General features: G+C 38.2%; 1 protein-coding gene across 1 annotated transcript; it reads left to right on the top strand.

The window, feature by feature from the left end:
- Window positions 1–16,486: 16,486 nt before the first annotated feature.
- On the top strand, window positions 16,487–16,933 carry LOC126694129 (uncharacterized). Its single transcript, XM_050390210.1, has one exon. It carries the CDS (start codon window positions 16,487–16,489, stop codon window positions 16,931–16,933), a length of 447 nt encoding a protein of 148 aa, XP_050246167.1.
- Window positions 16,934–21,939: the final 5,006 nt, after the last annotated feature.

Here is a 21,939-nt window from a genome sequence, read left to right as displayed (position 1 = left end):
TTTTAAAAATGTGACCTTTGTAGTGCTGAGAATGAGACAAATCTTGGGTTAAAATATATATATATATATATATATAATGGTTTGGAAATCTGATGGACTTAAAAGCATGCTATACTAGAGAATGATATCCTTTCCATGAGCATCCAATACAAACGACCATCTCATTATAGGTATCAAACACATGTAATTATCCAAGTAGTTTATAGTAACAGCCTATAAAGCAGAATGTATTGGCTGTAAAGCTCATCAGCAGCCATTTTGTCATGAATATCAACAAGATTATACAAATGTAATATCAGTAGATAAAACCCTTGATGTGGTAAATGGTAATATCAGTATATCAGCTTCTTTCTTTTTTTTTTTTTTTTCTTTTTTTTTGACTTGGGTTTTCTTCTTTTACTGGTAAATAATGTGGTGGGATTTGTGTTGTAGATTTGTATAGTTAAAAGCAACTGTAGTCCATTTTATTTTGCATTTGTTGAAATATGTGATTCACCACCTGCTGCTTCCATGGTCTGTTTGTTTGGATTTTGCTGATTTTTCATATTTGGCTTAAATTGTACTTTGTGAAAAATGTAGAGGCAGAAGCTCATTTGCTAAATTGGGCGAATACTGTATCAAAACAAAACAAAGCAAGTGACAGAGGGAATTGACCATTGTTAAAACATTTGCTCTTAGGATTTTGAAAAGTTGCACTTCTGCCCCTGATTCAAATTGTGTTAGTCAAATATCTTATTAGATATAGTGATTAAAATGAATTTATTGAAGCATTTAATTTGAGATTTCAATTATGAGATATTTAGTCATATATTACGTTGTTTTTCTTTTTTATTTTCTAGTGTTAACTTCTTCATTACTAAACAAAGTTTGTCCACTTGTGGTAGGTAAACAATCATCTTCTACTTAGTGATGCTAATTTAAATCTGTAAGTACGCTTTTCCTCATAATATGATGATTTAATAGTTTGAATCCTCAATAGTCCTATTAGATCTTTCTTTCCTTTTTTTTTTTTTTTTTTTTCTTTTGATAAACAATAGTCCTATTAGACCATTTTTTATATGAACCTTGACACTGGAATTGTTGGGCTTTGTCTACAAACTTGGATGAGGAGGTGATTATAATTGTTGCTGCTGGGACACGTTATTGGGCTTGTTTTTGAAGAGAATCAAGTAGGAAATCATGTGGTTTTCTTTTACATGTTTGTCGTTTTCTCCTTTATTGTGCTTCTCATTGTTTTGGCCCAAATAAGTTTTTTTTTTTTTCGGCTACAATGATGGGTTTGTTGGTGTGACTATTTTCCTCGTTAGAATTGCAATCACCATGTAATTGTTTATTTATGAGAGGATATGAACCTCTTTAAAATGAGACATGGTGTTCAGCCAAAAAAAAAAAAAAAAATGAGACATGGTGAATAAGTTACGGAATTTAAAATAATAATAAGAGTTTGCTATTTTGAATTTTACAATGTTTCGTAAGGAAATAATACTTGGCCTTGTAGCAAAGGAGTTAGAAGAACGATTAAAGCATTTGCTTGAATTCATGCAAATTATTTTGTATATTTTAGTATAAGAACTTATATTTTTTCTATTTTCTCTAATTAATTTTTAAAACACCTCATATCAAAGTATCTATTCTACATTATATTTTATTTAAATAATTATTTTTCATTCTTAATTATTTTTATTTTCATTTTTTTATCTTATTTTTTTCCTTTATCTTTCTTTTGTTTTCTAAGCAAACAAACAACTCAACTCAAATCCCCATACAAGGCAACCCAAACTACGTCCGCAGCAACTTCCTGCTCTTCCTTTTAAGAGCATCTATAGTAGATGTGCCAAATGCCAAATATTTGGCACATTTGCCACACCAAACACAAAAATGGAACTTTATCAGATGTTCCAAATCTCAAAAATTATGTCATACAGCTACAGTACCGTCTTTAATAAGAGACAGTACAGACAGATTTTGCATAAATTTTTATAGTTTTTTATTCTCTTTTCTCTCTCCTCTCTCTTCACTTTTTCTTTTCTCTTCTCTCTCACCAGTTCCTTCTCTTTTCTCCCAGTACCGGTTATTATATCTGTACTCGTCTCTCAGGATCTTTGACCAGTCCAGGATGTTCACCAGCAACGACAATGACATAGCTCCGACGACAACAATGCGCTCCACTGGCGAGGGCTTGGAGGACAGCTTCTTGGAAACGTGCGAACTTGGAGTGGTTTGTTTGCGGAACTCACCGATTCCCTCTCTCTTACCTCTGTTCCTCTCACTGATTCCTCTCAATCTCTCTCACCCTTTGAAGCCGCCATTGCTGATCTCGTCCAGCTGCCGTCAATATTGTTAGCCACCGTCAATATCACTCAGCCACGCTTGATCTCACCTCCTCCAGTCACAGCCGATCTCACCCCGAGGCCACTGTCGATCTCACCCTCTTCCCTCTCCTCTCTGTCCGCCTTTCACTCTGCCTCTCTCTGGTTGTGGTTTTTTTTTTTTTTTTTTTTTTTGGCTGCAATTTGGGTTGACCTGATATTGGTGAGTAATTGTGGTGGTTGGTTTGCAATAGAGGTGGGTTGTAGTAGTGGTGATGGTGGGTTCTGATATGATGGGTGAGCTGTGGGTGATGGTGGGCTGTGGGGTGGTATGGGTTTTGTGTTTGTTTTTTAAATTGTAGGCAGGAGGTGGTGGTTTAGTTGATCTGGGTGGTGGTGGGCTGTGAGCTATGGGCGGTGACAGTGGCAGTGATGGTGGGCTATGGGGGTGATGGCCGGTGGTGGTTGTCGGTGTTGTTGCGGCAGTAGATATTGGTGGCTGGTGGTAGTGCCGTTGATGTTGTTGCTATTGTTGATGATAATGGGGATGAGATAATATATTATTTTAATGTGTAGTAAATATTATTTTAATATATAGAATTAAATGATAAAATATCTGATAAATGGAATATTATAAAATGATATGATAAAATAATAAAGTAGGCTTTTGGTGTGGTAAAATGACATTTTTTTTTTTTTAAACATCTGCTATGGATGCTCTAATATTCTTCCAAATGTACCTGCCAAGCCCCATTTTTCACTCTTTCATTGAAGACCCAATCACCCAAAGCTATATCGGGTTAGCTGAGATTGTAGATGAAGCCCAACAATTACATAGCCAGCCAGGTACTTCAAATCCAAGCATGGATTGCGTACTAATGAGGCTAGGGGATCAGGTGGGCCAAAGCCCAACTCATCAGTTCAGATTAAAGAAGACCAGGGATTTGAAGAAGGCCAAGGTAGATCAAAAGGCCCACTGGAGGAAAACCAAGAGATATGTACTCAAGGCCTGAAGAGTAGTTAGAAGCTAGAACTAGGTAGAATGTTGAGTTATTGGGTGGATTTATGTTAACAATCAGTTAGAAAGTCAGCGGTATTTTTTCTCAAATCAAATGCCTTCATTGCCTGTATTTGTATCTTTTGCTAAGCTCATTGTTACCACAAAAATAACTGTTGTCTTTGCCACTATTAATGACTTCCTTTCCGTCCTCCCCCCCCCCCCCCCCTATTGTTGCAATCACCTTATAAGTTGTAACTGTTTGTTTATCCTGTGAAAGGATATGAACCACTTTTTGACTAGGGTTGTGAGAAAAGAAACCCTAATCATCCAAGTCATTATGAGCCGAATTTCAGATCTGAAAATTCTGAAATCGTAGATCTTGATAGACGAGTTTGTGTCGAGCTTCTCCATTAAACTTCGATAGCAGCATTTGTCGAGCTTCTATTGAGACTTGATAAAATAGTTTTTCTTCACTTGTTTCTGGATAAACCTTCATGTCTTTAATGATACCACTTGATATGTTTGAACAATATACCTCTTAATATATTAAACCCAACTTAGATCTACTCGAATACAAGTAAAGTGCGTTTTGTCAAAGAATTAGCCAATTACATAGAAAATATGACTGTAACAATGTGCTTAATTATTTATTACTTTTTATATGATTTATGTTTTTTTTAGAGAGATTCAACCTATAACATTCGTTCTTGATGATAAATATGTAATAGACACCGAAAATCAATCTAAATTCATAATTATTTAATTTAACATGTTGCTTTGTTATAAAATCAACTAATTAAGGGGTCTAAACATATCCTTTTCAGAAAAATGAACTAAATCTTTAATAGGATCTCTTGTTGAAATTGTTACAAGGAGAACCGAAATTTAGCATAAATTTATATGAAATATTACAAATAAAAAAAAAAAAATTATAGAAAAGAGTTAGAGTACATTTGGCTTTTGCTTAAAAGTTTTTTACTTTTTATGTCTTATATTAGATTTTTTTTTTTTTTTTTTTTTTTTTTTTTTTTTTTTTTTTTTTTGTGCGCGCTATAACTTTTAGGTTTTTAGATTGACAATAGTCATTAGAATTTTTTTTGAAAACAAAAAAGTTTTTGATAAAAATCATATTTAAAACTGATTATATCACAAAAATATTAAATAAATTAATTATATCATCAATTGAAAAGTAGATGTTAAAAAAACTTAATTAGTAATTTTGAATCTCAAAGAACAAGACAATTGGATACTACATAAACAAATTAAATTATAAATTTAAAGAGACCCCACTCAAAATTGTCGTAGTAAAGCCTCAAACGGTATCCAGCCGACCTTGAGTGGTGCTCTCCAGATTTTTTTTTTTTTTTTCCTTATTTTTTTCTCTTTATCATAATCATAGACTCATAGTCTGGCCAGATAAATGCTAATACAACTTTTTTGATGTAAGTAATATCTGTTCAGGTAATGCCCAGAAGAGAAAATCCAAGACTAGCATAGCTCTTTTATTTTGGAAAATTATTAGAAAAATAACAATGTACACTTTGGACAGTTCAGATCAAATCACTCCCCCCTAAATATTTTCTATAGCATTCCGTGATTACAATTCAGATTTGCATATGTCAATCCTGGGTGTAGGTCCAATGAGAAAGAGCTGACTTTGGCTTTATAATTGTAACCTCAAGAATTTCAAATTCCTACATAAGGCACATGTTTATTGCTCAGTACTCCCAGAGTACCATAAATGTGTACTTTCCTCTCTCACATTAATTGTAGGTCTCACCATGAATTTAATTAGTGGAATCCACAATTATGTGAGATAAGGGAGCATGCATTTATGGTACTCCAAGAAAACTCAATAATTTCCAATAGTCCTGAGATTGAGAAAAATATTCGGTTTTATTTAATTTTATTTTATGATTGGAAAATCTTAAAGACTTTAAAGAATACTATTGTAGAGAGGGAAAATTCCCAACCTATCACAAGCTGACACGTAACATTACCAAGTCCACAAAATACAGCCAATTACAAAGCATCATGTATTGTTGCTAGGTTTTGCTATCACTATTCAGAAGCCAACGGAAATTTGCCAAGTGTCATGCAAAAACCAATCACGCATCAGCATACGTGTAAGCGATGACACAAGCAGCCTCGCACGTGTAAGCGATGACATAAGTAGCCTTGCACGTGTAAGCGATGACATAAGTAGTCCAGCACGTGTAAGCAATGACATAAGCGGACCAATCAGGCTGTGACATGTGTCACCAATCAGACTCCGCCACGTGTTGCTCACCCACTTCCAAACTCCTATAAATAGAAGCTTTCCTAACACATTTAGAAGGACCAAGATTCAGAAGTGAAAAAACTTTGCTGGAATCAAGCTCTGAAGCCTCCAGGAACTTCAAGAACTTCAACCCCAAAATCGGAGAACATTCGAAACAGAATCATCGAAACCATCTGCCTATCTCCAAAAGTTTACGAGAATCAAGCTCGAAGGTCCGAAAACATCAACAAATCACAAATCAGTGAAGCTCCACGGATTCAAGCCTCTAAAGCCCCGAAGAACTTTCACCACAAACTTTCGAAGAAGACGAACGCACGAAGAACACGAAGAACACACGAAGAATACAAAGAACACGAAGAACAAAGAATTTCCAACAAGCTCATAGCCAGAGATTCATTGTAATTCTGTTCCAAAAATCTTCAATCCATTCTTCAGCCAAATTGAAGTACATTGGGTGTTCGAATCAAAATCACATTACTATAAATCCAATCAACAAGTCTTTTAAGGAGATCGAATCAGAGGATAACTCTTTTGTAATTACAGAGAATTGTACCACACAATCATCAATACAAATTCGCATTTGTGAAACTATTTCACTTGTTTGATTCATTTCGAACCGAGAAATTTAGTCGTCCACAAATTCTGGCACGCCCGGTGGGACATCTCTGCCTCTCATCTCATTCTCCTTCAAAGAAAGAAATCTTCATCATCTTGCTACTAACTACAATGGCCTCTAGCAAGAACATTCAAGCTTCAACAATAGCTACTTCAACTAAACTTGGTATGGCTACCACCAACAACTGAATTGGTGTAATCAATTGTAGCCAATCCAAAGCAAACAATCAACTTCAATATCAAACAACCAAGGAAGCCAAGGTCCAGACAAACATCTCCTTAGACCCTCTTATAAGAAACAAGGTCATCAACAAGGACATCTCCACCTTGGAACACCTCAAGTATGGGGGCAAAACCCTTCTTCCTTCACAAAAAGTTGGTCGTACAATTTCTCTCCCACCGAAGGGAATCCAAAAGATGAGATTTCACATGCTCACTTCAATTCACTTCCTTCTCCATCATCTTGGAAAGTTGTGTCAGTTATGATGACTAACACCTCTACCATGGAAGAAAAGATGGTCGAAATGGAACAAAGGGTTGTCCTTCTCACAAAAGCACTTGAAGATAAGGACTTCCAAATTGCAACTTTAATGAACAAGCTAGAGGTACAAGATTCGGGTGAATCAAGTCTTGGCCCTGAGCACCCACCTGACTTTACCTTGAAAGGAGAAAACGCCAGGGTTGATAAAGGAAATGGAGGTGAAGGAACTTCTCAACATGGACATTCCACCTCAATGGCCTCGATATCTGTCCAACAACTACAAGACATGATAACAAATACCGTTCGAGCACAATATGGAGGTTCTTCTACAAGTTCTCTCACATATTCAAAACCCTACACAAAGCGCATTGACAACATGAGAATGCCAAATGGGTATCAACCCCCCAAGTTCTTGCAGTTTGATGGCAAAGGAAATCCTAAGCAACACATTGCTCACTTTGTAGAAACTTGTGAGAACGCAGGGACTCAAGGAAGCCTCCTTGTAAAGCAATTTGTCTGTTCACTCAAGGGAAATGCCTTTGATTGGTATACAAACTTAGTACGTGAGTCAATCGACAGTTGGGAGCAACTCATAAGAGAATTTCTAGACCGATTCCATAGCACGCGTCACACAGTGAGCATGATGGAGCTTGCTAATACCAAGCAATGGGAAAATGAGTCGGTAGTCGATTATTTCAATCGATGGTGTTCTTTGAGTTTGGATTGCAAGGATAGACTTTCTGAAATATCTGCTGTAGAGATGTGTATCCAAGGCATGCATTGGGGACTTCTTTACATCCTCCAAGGGATAAAACCCCGAACATTTGAAGAGCTAGCAACTCGTGCGCATGACATGGAGTTGAGCATTGCTAGTCGCGGAAGCACAAAACCTCCCATACCTGAGGAAAATAGAAGGGAAGTAAGGAGGAATGATAGGAATGCAAAAGTCAGCCTCAAAGACCTAATGGTTGTTAACACTGCCGAAATCAAGGTTCCAAGAAGAGGAGCAAATGCAAATGAAAAACGACTTGAAGGATGGCAAAAGAATGAGGTGCGTCGCTTGACTTTTAAGGAACGTGAGCAAAAAGTATATCCGTTCCCCGATGAAGATGTGCCAAACATCTTAGAACAACTATTGCAATTGAAGCTGATTGAATTGCCAGAATGCAAGTGGATAGAAGACATGGGGAAAGTTGATGACCTTAACTACTGCAAATATCATCGCATCTTTGGCCACCCAACCCAAAAATGCTTCGTCTTCAAAGAACAAATCATGAAGCTTGCCAAAGAAAACAAGATTGATCTAAACTTTGATGAAGTTGTTGGGTCAAACCATGTGACCGTTGCTTGTGATGTACTTCCAACTCTAAGGTAGGGGGCAAACACCATTGGAGTTTACAAATTGATTGACAATAATGGTGCAAGGATCGGCCCCATCAATGGGAAGTTCCTTAAACACTTCTACACTTGAAAGTCAAGTATTGCTCCTTGGTAAGAGTTTAAACTGCCCACTGTAGTGCTGCAAGAGTACATGATGTTTTCCCATTACCCTTGAAAGCATACCAATAAGGAGAAATTAATCCTACTGCATGTCACCAATTGCGAGTGTGGCGTAGCGGTTGGACGCCCGTGTCTCCCTTGAGGCCAAGGTCTTGGGTTCGATTAGTAGTGATACCCACTATTACACACTGCGCCCCCCTTTTGGCAAAAAAACACATAAGAAAAAAAAAATTAATTATAAAAAAAAAAAAATCATTTGAACTACGCGATGACTTGATCCCTCTCCGGGGTATGTAGGTAACTTAGTATCTTTTGCTGAGTTTAGTCACGCACTAAAAAAATTTATTAAAAAAAAAAAAGACAAAACAAAACAAAACAAAACCAAAAAAAAAAAAGATCATCAAAAAAAAAATCATCAAAAAAAAAAAAATCTGTTGAACTACGTGATGATTTCATCTCTCTCTGGGGTACATAGGCAGCTTAGTACTTGTCACTAAGTTCAGTCACATGAAAAGAAGAAGGATGGCCAGTCTAACTTGAGGAGTTTTCCAACAGTCATCAATGCGCTTTTAAGGTCCCTTTGGTTAGTAAGGCATTGCTTAAAGACATACGACTGTTTAATAGGATGATCAAAGATCGTTGTAGTAGAAAATGAAGACTGTAAGGAGTTGACGTTGCTTAACTTTATTTCAAATGATGATGAACATAAGTTGATGCTTGGTTGTGGAGTAAAATAGAATCTCCAACCTCTTTTGCAAGAAATGAAGTCTTCATGGCATTGCTCATCTTTTGTGGACATCCTCCCACATCTCTGAAGTATACTTTGCGTCACTTATCTCCTGGGGGCATCTCCTTATACCTTCCAAGTCTAGGCTACATCATCTCTCTTCTAGGTTGTGCCACTTTATAGCTTTGAAATTAGAACCACATCATCTCCCTTCTGAGTGGTGTCATTTCACATCATATCTCTGAAATCTGGGTAACGTCAATTTCCTCCAGAATGATGATAAATTATATATCTGAAGTCGGTGTGCATCATCTTTCCTCTACGGGCATGTTCGTGCAATGTCAAAATTCTTGGTAGCATGTTTCAAAATCTTCAAAGTCTTGGTAGCATGCTCTGGCGTCTTCAAATGTTATGCACCCTTGATGTCTGAGCTATGTTGCCTCTAAAAATTTGGTGTGACTTCAATGCGAGTGCAAGTGCTAATGTGGAGTGTTGTCGTGGCTTCATGGCAAAGATGAACATTGGCACGGCTTTGGCGAAAATGGATTGTTGACGTGGCTTCATGGCTTCGACACAAATGAAGTGTTGTCGTGGCTTCATGGCAAAAATGAGTGTTGATGTGGCTTCATGGCAAAAATGAGTGTTGATGTGGCTTCATGGCTTCAACACAAATGAAGTGTTGTCGTGGCTTCATGGCAAAAATGAGTGTTGACGTGGCTTCATAGCTTCGGCACAAATAAAGTATTGACATAGTTTCATGGCAAAGATGAATGATGACATAGCTTCGGTGCAAATGAAGTGTTGACGTAGCTTCATGGCAAGGATGAATGTTGTCACGGCTTCAGTGCAAATGATGGTATGACTTCAATACGAGTGCAGGTGCGAATGAAGTGCTGACATTGTTTCATGGCAAAAATGAGTGTTGACACAGCTTCGGCATGAATGAGGTGTAGATGTGGCCTCAATCCAAATAAAATGTCGAGGCAACTTTATGGCAAAAAAAGAGTGCTGGTGCAGCTTCATTACAAAGGCAAATGATGGTGCGATTTTATAGTAGATGCAAGTGCAAATATTGCTTCATGACAAAAATGAATGTTGGCATGGCTTCAATACAAGGATAAACACTAGCACCGCTTCATGGTAAAGACTCTTGATGTGGCTACGTTGCAAAGACTATTGAGATAGCTGCGTTAAAAAAAAAACAAGTGTTGGTGCAGCTTAATTACCGAGGAAAGCATGCTGTGTAACAAAAACAAGCAACAACAAAAAATATTTGTCAGGGGAAAATCTCATGGCACGTTTGAACTAAAAAAATAAATAATAATAATAAAATAACAAAGAGAGAGAGCTTCAATTTTAATCACTAGCCTGTCACCAAAAAAAAAATCTCTGCATAATTTCTCGACACTTAAACTATCATACTACCCACCGAAGGCTGTTTGTACAACTCAATGCATGCCCCGGATGGCCTTATATAGAGATTTATGGAGCTCAAAGTCAGATTTTGCAAACACTCAAGGTCAAGAAAGTCTACACCAAACCTTGAAAAGAAAAGGGGGCTCATAAATGTATCATGCTGTCAGAAAGAAAAAAAATTACACTAGACCTTAGAAACAACCTATTGGCCTGCAGAGAGGAAAAACTATGGCACTAGACTATGAATGAAATTCTAGGCTGGCAAAGGGAAGTTTCTTGTTCTACTGTGTCACCAATCCCTTGAGAACAGCAGAGACACTCAGTAGTTACCCTGGAACCACTCCCTACCTGGATTGTCAAACGTTGTCAGAATGACCACCACCAAAGTAGACCAAGGTGGCAACAAGTCCAACAATGCCTGCGGTCTCCCATTCTGGATTTCTAAAAAATTCTGACAAGATTTCACAAAAATAACCCACAGAAATCTTCTAAGGACTTTGATGTACAAAACCCAGAGAGATCTTCAGCAACGGAGCCACCACGCACCACCACGAGCAGCCACAACCTCCTAAACGTCCTGCGGGTTTCTCATTCAAATCTGCACAAATCTAAGAAAATTTTCACAAAACTGGTGCCACCACTAGATCTATCGGCCCAGAATCTACAAAACCTTAAAATTTCAAGCCCAAAAACAGCTGCACGCGCCTCCACGTGCCGCCACAGACTCGCGATGACCCGTGGCCTAGTCCTTCAAATCTATGCAAATCTACCCATGATTTTAGAAAACTGACTATACCATGGTCTTCTACGGCCTTAGATCAACAAAACCCAAAAATTTCAGGCCCAAAAACCCAAGCACGTGCCTCCACGCACCGCCAAAAGATCCAGCGGTGATTGCCTTCGGCGACACGCGCAGCCACTCCCGTTCACGCGCTTCCACGCGCCGGCGATCTCTCAAGCGCTGGCGCTGACGCACGGGACAGAGAAATGACGTCATCCTCCATTACCTGGTCTGACCCATATTTCCAAATGACCCGGTTTGACCCGGACTGACCTACAAATTGACCCAGTCCGAATTGCCTGCAAAAAAAGGAAAAAAAAAAAAAAAAGAAAAGAGAGAGAGAAAATGCTTTGACCAATTGGACCTTTGACCTTGACCAAAAAGTTAAAATTTTCAAAACGGACTTGTCCCACTCAATTTTTCGAGTACATTCTGATTTTGGGACCTATTTCTTCATTCGAAACTCAGAAATTGTGCAAACGTCCAATTTCCAAAAAAGTTGACTTTTGTGCAAATGTTGACCAAATGTCAAAATTTTTAAGATGGACCTATCTTGCTCAATTTTTTGCGTACATTCCAATTTTGGAGTCCATTCTGTCATTTGAGACTCGAAAATTGCACAAATGACTCGATTTCAAGTGTTCAAAACTTAGGCTCTCAAGATCAAAATTTGAGATTCATCCACTTGGTTTGGATTCCCTCAAGGTTATTCTCAAGACTTCATCAAGGCTTCCCTTTCGAAGTACAAATGAACTCTCACAAGTGTGTTGGAACTTGAAATTACACTGGGTCATTAATTCAACCTACCATTCCTGTTCGGTGCCTACCAGTCTTCAACCTACCATTCCTGTTCGGTGCCTATCGTTCCTATCTACCGTTCCCGTCTACCGTTCTCACCAAAAATTCTTAACCGCCATTCTCAACTACCTATCTACCATTCTTCATCTCTCTACTATAAATAGAAGGGGCGGGTTCATCAAAACTCATAAAAAAAAAAAACACACTGAATCATGAAATGAGGATTTGCTTCTTTCAAATTCTCAAGTCCTCCTTTTCACAGCCATTTCTCACTATGGCCTCATCATTCTCAACACCTAGCAACCGATATTTCTTTATAATTAGTTTAAGATCAACCCTCTCATGGTTCGGTCGAAACCCTATTTACAACATCATTGCAATTTTGAGATCCAAACAAATTTTGTTTCTCCCCTTAATGACCGCATTTGTCCATAAAATTACTCATAACAAGGCCTGTATTATCCTCCCATGCTTCCGTGGACTTGGCTGGCCAGGAAACCCAAGTCCAGCGGACACACCTGTTCCTAACCTCAGGGTTCCCTTAGTCTCTTTCCAATTGCTAGGTCTTCTAGCAGAAGCAATGGTTCGGAAGAAACAGCAACTTGGCTGGTTTCTAAGACCAAAATCACAAGTTAGCTCCATCTTTCATTTTTCTGTGCTTTTCCAACAAGTGGCAGTAGGTGAAGATGGTAAAAAGTGTTGCGGTATCTTACAAATTTTCTTCCATCCAACACTTAAAACAACCTCCAAGGCACCAGTTCATCAGAATTCAGCTTTTGGTGCCGGTAAATGGTCACCAAAGCCTTATTCCATGTCCTCACCACTATGGGACCTAAAGGTCATCGTTGCTGGTACCTCAAAACTCACTTTCTGGAATTACTCCAACTTAAAATCAACTTGAAGAATTTCAGAAGGTACTCTTCTGAAATTACTTCAACTTAACGTCCGTCGGCATGGTCCCATCACACAGGCACATTCTATAACTTGCCGCCGGACCTCATTCAGCATGCAGTCAGTCCCATATCCAAAGGTGTACTTCCCATAAACATCTACACTAGAAGTTCCCTAACATACAGGGCCAGCACCATGGTGGCGTATGTTTCACCCATTCGCTTTGCTTCATCCTCGTCTTCTTCATTGCCACCACCAGCATACCCAGAATCCATAAGCTTCTGAAATTACCTCAACTTAACTTGAGTGATATAATTACACATGTGCATTCAACCACTTTCCCACATGTCCTAGCCGTAATCCAAAGCATGATCTTCTGAAATAACTTCACCAGAAGTTCTTAAGAACACGAGGTTGTCCCCATGACTTTGCATGCTGTACCCAGCCACCATTCTCTCATCTTCCCCATCTTCTACACCCTGTGATCGTCGCTAACGATCCAAAATACTCTCCTGAAATTACCTCAACTTAACCTCTGTTGAAATGAGTCAATCTTGCAAGTACATCCAACTTCTTGCAAATAACTTTCCCCCTCACCAACCCACTTCAAATATCATAGAACACTCTTTTAAAATTACTTCAACTTAACCTCTGCTGAGAAGGCTCCATCACGCGAGTACATTCAAATACTCGCAGACCCCTTTTCGGTCTCATCAAAGCCTTTCATATGGGTGGATCTACTCTTCGGAAATTATCTCATCCTGTTGAAAGCTCCACCACCTTCAACTACTTCACTTAAAGAGTCAAATGTAAAGATCTATTTTCGAAACTCATTCCCACACCACACTCCGAAACTATGTGCGTGAACGAGTCTCGAGGGGGCATTTGTAGAGAGGGAAAATTCCCGACCTATCACAAGATGACACGTCACATTACCAAATCCACAAAATACAGCCAATTACAAAGCATCATGTATTGCTGCTAGGTTTTGCTATCACTATTCAGAAGCCATTGGAAATTTGCCAAGTGTCATGCAAAAACCAATCACGCATCAGCATACGTGTAAGCGATGACACAAGCAGCCTCGCACGTGTAAGCGATGACATAAGCGGACCAATCAGGCTGTGACATGTGTCACCAATCAGACTCCGCCACGTGTTGCTCACCCACCTCCAAACTCCTATAAATAGAAGCCTTCCTAAGACATTTAGGAGGACCAAGATTCAGAAGTGAAAAAGCTCTACTGGAATCAAGCCCTGAAGCCTCCAGGAACTTTAAGAACTTCAACCTCAAAATCGGAGAACATTCGAAGCAGAATCATCCAAACCATCTGCCTAGATCCAAAAGTTTACGGGAATCAAGTTCAAAGGTCCGAAAATATCAACAAATCACAAATCAGTGAAGCTCCACGGATTCAAGCCTCTAAAGCCCCGAAGAACTTTCACCACAAACCTTTGAAGAAGACGAACGCACGAAGAACACGAAGAACACACGAAGAATACAAAGAACACGAAGAACAAAGAATTTCCAACAAGCTCATAGCCAAATATTCATGGTAATTCTGTTCCAAAAATCTTCAATCCATTCTTCAGCCAAATTAAAGTACATTGGGTGTTCGAATCAAAATCACATTACTACAAATCCAATCAACAAGTCTTTTAAGGAGATCGAATCAGATGATAACTCTTTTGTAATTACAGAGAATTGTACCACACAATCATCAATACAAATTCGTATTTGTGAAACTATTTTATTTGTTTGACTTATTTCGAACCGAGAAATTTAGTCACCTACAACTATACTAGAGAATGATATTAATTGACTAAAGTTCTTTTTTGCCAATCATAGTGTAATATATATGTTTTTGTTGCCTCTTTTTTTTGTCACATTACATATGTTCTTGGAGATGTATATAGCGATTGTACTAAGAAAAGAAAAGAAAAAAACGCGTGTAAGATTTATAAATGGAAAGAAAAGAAAGCTAGAGAGAGCTAGAGAGAGTTTTGGGAAATTTTCTCTATATATTGTGATTGAATGAAGATATCTGTACAAAGACCCTGAGCTATATGCAGAAACAGAAAAAAAAAAAAATAAATAAATAAATTTCCAAACTATATGCTAAGTTAGTTATACCACGTGTTATAGGCCACATGTGTTTTACATGTGTGGATAAATATACTGCCTAAACTACTTGAAGTTTAACTAACAGCTAATGTGCCTCTGTCGTTTAACTACTTCTTCTTGTCGTTTAGTCTCTTATCTGTAGAATTTGTGTTTTTCTTCTGCTGCTCTGCTTTCCTTTTCTTTTGGTCTTTAGAATCTTGACAACGTGTCATATGTTATTTGGTTGGCTTTCTCTTTTCTTAATTTGTTTGATCTATATGTAATATCAACATGTTAATTCATCGTTGTATTTTCCTACATCATAGGCATATAGCTTGGTTAATATCTAAAGAGGATAAAAATTAAGGTTGACGGATCCGTTCAAATAAATCGAACGATATTGAATTAGTTGGTTGTCAAAAATAAGACAACAGATTGAGGTACTGGACGGAGAGATCACATGACGGATGGGCCCCCATAATAGACGGATAGTCCCCTTATATGGACAGGTTCTAGGTACATGGGCCTGAGGCCGACGGATACCGAGGCCGCGTGACACCCACATGGCTTAAGTAAACCCTACGAAATCCTAAATGGAAATATCTTGCACTTCATGATTAACCCTAGTCAATGGAATCCCAACATGGGAAGAATCCTGCAAAATATGCACGCTTATGAGAATCTTCCCTATAAGGAAACATCTTCCTAAGCAAGAAACGAAGGTCGGTTCCACACTATTATAAAAACCCAAAGCCCTCAAAAAACAAGGTATGCATAATTTATCTCAGTTCTGACACTCTAGAGTTGTGAAAAAGTTCTCTAACTTAACCTTCGGAGGGTATTTGGTTGGTACCACGCCGATACTCTCTGTAAGGTCTTCTTTTATTTCTATGTTGTATAGGTTTTGTCTAGAGTACGTAAGGACTATGTGGCTTACTAACGATTTTCGGCATCATCAATTGGAGCTATCTGTGAGAAAGGTCGATTGGAAGTAAGCCATACTACCACTTCCCAGACAAAAAGTTACATGGTACTTACTCGCTCGATGGCAACCACCAATAACCATCAAGGGGACAAACCATGCACCACCACCCTTGAGAGACAGGTTCAAACTCTTACAGCAGCAGTAGAATGCCTCACCAAGTAGAATCATGACCTAGAGGAGTAACTGCGCTAAAAGAACGCATTGCTTAATACCCAAGAGGAGGACTAGGAACGTACCAGCGCCAAGAGAAGGAACCAGGAGGGGTTGGAAGGCAGCAACGCCCCAAGCAAACAAGACAGACAAGATACAAGTCGTCCATCCGCTACAGATACTGTTCCACCACACATGGTCGCGGAGATGTAGATGATGAAGGAGAGGATGGACTTCATAATGAATGCCTTCAGAGGTCGGGTGTCAAGCGACCTTGATGAGCTAGTCCATCGGACAAACTCACTTTTACTGCACTTGTCACTTCATTCCCCCTTCCATCGAAGTTCTGCATGCCACAGGTAGAAAACTACGACAGGTCAAAGGATCCCTTGGATCATCTGGAATAATTCAAAACCTTCATGCACTTGCAAGGTGTTGCGGACAAAATCATGTGTCGGGCTTTCCCGACTACATTGAAGGGTCTTGCAAGGGTATGGTTCAGTAGGCTGGTGCCTAACTCTATCAGCAACTTCATAGAGCTGAGCATGCAGTTTGCTTCATATTTTATATGGGGACACAGGTATAAGAAGTCTGCTATGTGCCTAATGAGCATCAAGCAGTGGGAGGAAGAAATGCTGAGATCCTATATAACCCATTTTAACAAGGAGGCCCTCTCGATTGATGAAGCTGACGACAAGATACTAGTGGCTGCATTTACCAACAGGTTATGGAAGGGTAAGTTTCTGTTTTACTTATACAAAAACGACTCAAAAACCATATCGGATGTACTTTACAGGGCTACCAAGTTCATGAACGCAGAAGACGCGTTGTTGGCTCGAGAAGAGAAGCCCAAGAAGAGGGATAGACAAAAGGATGTACGGCAAGGCATGCCCTAAGGATAGCTACCCACTTCCGCAAATCGACATCTTGGTGGATTCAACAACGAGACATCAGTTACTAAGTTTCATGGACGCATTTTCTGGTCACAACCAGATCAAGCTAGCTGAGGCTAGTCAAGAGAAGACTTCATTCGTTACTAGCTAGGGTCTCTTCTGCTACAAAGTAATGCAGTTCGGACTCAAAAACATAGGAGCGGAGCCACGTATCAAAGGCTGATGAACAAGATGTTCGCACGTTAGATTGGGAGAAATGTTCAAGTCTACGTGGACACATGTTGGTAAAAAGCATTCGAAAGGATGACCATCTAGACGACCTCAAGGAAACTTTCGATACCCTTTGCTCTTATAACATGAAGCTGAATCCAAGCAAATGTGCATTTGGGGTGGTGTCTGGAAAATTCCTTGGGTTCATGGTGTCATAAAAAGATATTGACGTCAACCTAGATAAAATACAAGCCATAATGGAGCTAACCCCGCAAAAAAACGTCAAGGAGGTACAAAGTCTAAACGGTAAGGTGGCTGCACTGAATAGATTCGTCTCAAGAGCAATGGATAGGTCCCTACAATTCTTCTGCACGTTAAAAAAGTCCTTTGAATGGATGATCGAGTGTCAGCAAGCATTTGAGGACCTGAAGGCGTATCTTTCTTCCCTACCTTTGCTAAGCCCATCCAAACTAGGTGAAGAATTGTTCATCTTCCTAGCTATCTCTCCAGCCACTATCAATGCAGCTTTAGTCAGAGAGGAGGACGGAGTTCAAAGGCTCGTATACTTCACGAGCTGAGAACTTCGGGGTGCAGAAGAGAAGTACCCACCAATGGAAAAGCTAGCTTTCGCCCTGGTAACAGCAGCCCGCAAACTCAAACCTTAATTTCAGGTGCACACAGTGATTATTCTAACGAACAAGCCTCTACGAAGAGCAATGAGCAGCCCAGAAGCAGTCGAACGGATGGCACTATGGGCAATTGAATTGAGTGAGTTCAATGTGTAGTATCGTCCCCGCATGGCCGTAAAGGGGCAAGTTATCATTGACTTCATCGCGGAATTCACGTACATAGAAGGCTAGGGGGCAGGAGAAGTTCCTTAATGGAGTATCCACACGGACGGATCGTCCACTAGACAAGCAGGCAGAGCTAGTGTGGTACTGTTAGGATTAGTGCCCTTAAATCCTATTGTTTGATGCTATATGTAATATTATGTATGACATGATGTATGACTTAATATTGTAATAAATAAAGTTGTTTTATTATTATCTGAAATAATGGTATGAATATTCAGACATTATCATATAGTCCATGAGATGCATAGTATGTGGTTTATGTGAAAAGTCATAGAAGATATAAATCACAAGTTCTTTGTAAACTCAGAATATAGTTCATAGTTGGTGATGAAATTGGGCGTTTCATCTGCGAAGACTATAATATATCAACTAAGATGATTTGTCTTGATCATGGAAGTGGTGACTTCTAGTTGATATGTTGATATGTTTTAAGAGTTAAGACATATTGAACTAGACCGCTGTGAGATTTATTATTTTCGTAACGACTGTCAATTGAATAATAAATCTCACGATTTATATTAATATAAACTCTTAATCTTGAGAGAGTAATGGACCTAATCATTGAATGTAGGTTGCTTTGATATATCAGGAGTGAGATCTAAAGTAACGGTCAAAATCTCAATATGTTGGGCAGCCACATTTAGTGTTGATGGAACATATATTCCTAAGATGGAATTCATAGTCTCTTAACGGAGATATAAAATATTCCCTTGAGATAAGTTTAATCGGTTTAGTTATTCAAAGAGTTAGGCCTAACCACTTTAGTAAGAAATTACTAAAGTATATATTTATGAAATTGGATTTCATAAATATATGGTGAATAACTTAAAAGGAATAAACCGGGTACTCAAGGATTAAGATGTAGTAATCTACAAAGTGACAGTCTACATTTATGACTTTGTATTACTACGAATATATTATGAAGGGGTTGCATGTACAATAAAGTCTTGGGATATAATTTATAGATAAGATCTAGAGTGCAACTATATTTATATAGTGGTATTAAATATAGTTAATGGTAACTTTGGACTTGTCAAGAGTTAACAAAAAAGCCCAAGGCCCATTGGAGCTAGTGTCTTATTGGTCCCTTTTGGTCCCCTCCAAGCCACATACTAGAGCCCAATTGGAAAGGCCCAAAAGGCTAGCCCAATTAGATAATCAGTTATTAAAAGAGAAACATACAGATTTTTAAAAAGAACAACTTGCATGAAATGGTGTATGTGAGTATTGGACACTCTCTAATTCTCTCTTGAACAAATTCACAATACTGATTGAGTGACCACACATCTTGGGCGCTAGTAGAATTGGAGGGAAGATTAAAAGTATTCCCAAGTGCTTACAATCTTTGTTTTGAAATTCATCACACCAAGGTACACTCTCTTGTTCTCATATTTTTAAATTTACATAGCACATGTTATCTATTGCGAATGAAGTAGATCCGTTAAATTTTCTATTGCGCATATGCATATTTCCATCAAATGGTATCAGAGCGGTCTTCAATTTCATATTGTATAACATGTTTTGTGAGTTTTGGAATTAGAGATTGTAGTTTCATGTTGTTAGAAGATTATGCATTTAATTTTCTGCATGGTTGTTGAAACTATGTTTTGATAAAAAATTGATATTGATGTTATGATGTTGTTTAAATTTGAATTTAAGTATGTTAAATTGAACTTTAAGGCTATAGCATCAATGAAATTCAGTTTTGATATCATTCTCTGACTATCACATTCATATGTTAGTTGTTTGTTCAAGAAAAACCGTAGAAAATTGCCCTAGAAAATTTTTGGAAATTCGAGTTTCACGAGTTTCGATCGATCGAAAATCAGTTTCGATTGATCGAGTGAAACAGTGATCAAACTTTTTAAATAGATTGATTTTTGATTGCTAGTCGATCGATCAAATTTGTTTTTTGATCGATTGAGAGGCAATCGAGTATTGATCGAACAAGTCAGGTGGTCAAGTTCGAATTTTTTAATTTTTTCGATCGATCGAAGGGCACATTCGATTGATTGAAAGAAGGAAAATCAGAAATTTTTCTAAGTGTTTTCAAATGTATAAAGAGCAAGGCGATGTGTAATTAGATTATGCATGTTTCAAAATGAAAAACCTTTCTTTTAAAAACGTCTAGTGGGAGAGAGATACAAGGGTTGGATCTCACGGCCTTCATTGTCGGTTTATTGTAGTGTGATTAGGCACCTCGCCTTGGCGTATATGCCTTGCTCCCTTCGGAGGGTGTTTAATTCATGGTACTACAGGTTAAACTTCTTAATGATGGATGATATGTGTTTTTACATTAAGAACGACTATGCTTCCGTGGAGTTACTTAATGACTCACATAGAATTCAGTCAATGGTGTATACTAGACTTAGTTTAATGTTAACCTCCCTTCGGAGCTATGTTATTATTACTTAGAGGCTGAAAGAAAAGTGGCAAATTATTTTTGTTTGGTAAGAGTTACCATGATAGCATTAATAATGAGAATATTTCTCGCCTGATCATAGTGATTGGTATGACCTCGCTTCCGAGGAATATTAATTGCGGGATTGGGTTGTCGTTGCATATATTATATTATGGTTTTATTAAGATTCCATACTATATGTTTATATGCTAAATTGATAATGTCCAGTTTACTTATTATATTCATGTTTATTGTTTTTAGATTTGAACATGGCATCATTTAGCCCACTTGTAACTATTCTTAATCAAAACAAACTGACTGGATCCAACTATGTTGACTGGAAACGAAATTTGGACATTGTTCTTACTGCTGAAGAGCAGAAATATGTGCTTACTAAACCATGTCCTAGCTTTCCTTCATTAGATGCTCCTCTTGAGGAAAAACAACGATAAGATCGTTGCCAGAAATCTAATGAGATGGCCAAGTGCTACATCCTAGCATCTATTTCAAATGTTCTATAGCATCAAATGCAAGATGTGGAACTAGCTTCAGACATTATGCTAAGTCTGAAGGAGATGTTTAGTGAGCAAGGCTATTCTGCAAGGCAAGAGACCATGAGGCAAATTTATAATACCAAAATGGCTAAAGGTAGTTCAGTAAGGGAGCATTGTCTTACAATGATCTATAATTTGAATACATTGGAAGTTTTAGGTGCCGATATTGATGGAGAATCCCAAGTGGATATGATACTCCAATCACTACCAGAATCATTCAAGGAATTCAAAGTTAACTATAATATGAACAAAAAGATTAATACATTGTCTGAATTAATGAATGAATTGGTAGCGGCAGAAGGCATTCTTGGTACTTCCAATGTTAGAGCCAATATTGGTGAAGCTTCTATTTCTCAACCTAAGTCGAAAGGCAAGGGTAAGAAGAGGAAGAAGAAGGACTTCTCCAAGCAAGAGGGTAAACAAATTGCCTTAGGGGTTGCTGACAAAGGAAAGAAGATCAAAGGAAAGTGTTTCCATTGTGGTGAGAAAGGACATTGGAAGAGGAATTGTCCAATATTTAAGGCTGCCAAGAATAAGGGTATGAATAATACATTCCTTCTTGAAATATGTTTGGTATAGAATCCCACAGATTCTTGGTGTCTGGATTTAGGTTGTACTAATCATATCTGCAATTCCTTGCAGGGGTTCCAGGAGACCAGAAAGCTTAAAGAAGGGGAGTTGTTTTTTACTTTGGCTGATGGGAGCAGGATTCCGGTTGTAGATATTGGTGTTTATAATTTATGTTTTGAATCTAGAATTCTAATATTGGAAGACTGTTTGTATGTACCTAATGTTCGTAGGAATTTAATTTCTGCTACTTACTTAGGTAAACATGGATATTGTGTTATCCTAAAAGACAATGTTGTAATAAAGAATGATAAAGTGTTTAACTGTTCTGGCAATATTGTGGATGGTCTTTATATTTTAACTCCTGATAAGCATGAATTATATAATTCTGAATTAGATAATAACTCTCATGTGAAATCATTA

This window comes from Quercus robur, chromosome 8 (genome assembly GCF_932294415.1).
Source record: "Quercus robur chromosome 8, dhQueRobu3.1, whole genome shotgun sequence".
NCBI lineage: Eukaryota > Viridiplantae > Streptophyta > Magnoliopsida > Fagales > Fagaceae > Quercus > Quercus robur.
The sequence above is the reverse complement of the archived record's forward strand: the minus strand, read 5'-3'. Positions and strand labels throughout refer to the sequence as shown.

Coding starts and splice junctions, on each gene's coding strand:
- LOC126694129 (XM_050390210.1), top strand. CDS start 16,487: ATGTGTCGGGCTTTCCCGACTACATTGAAGGGTCTTGCAAGGGTATGG.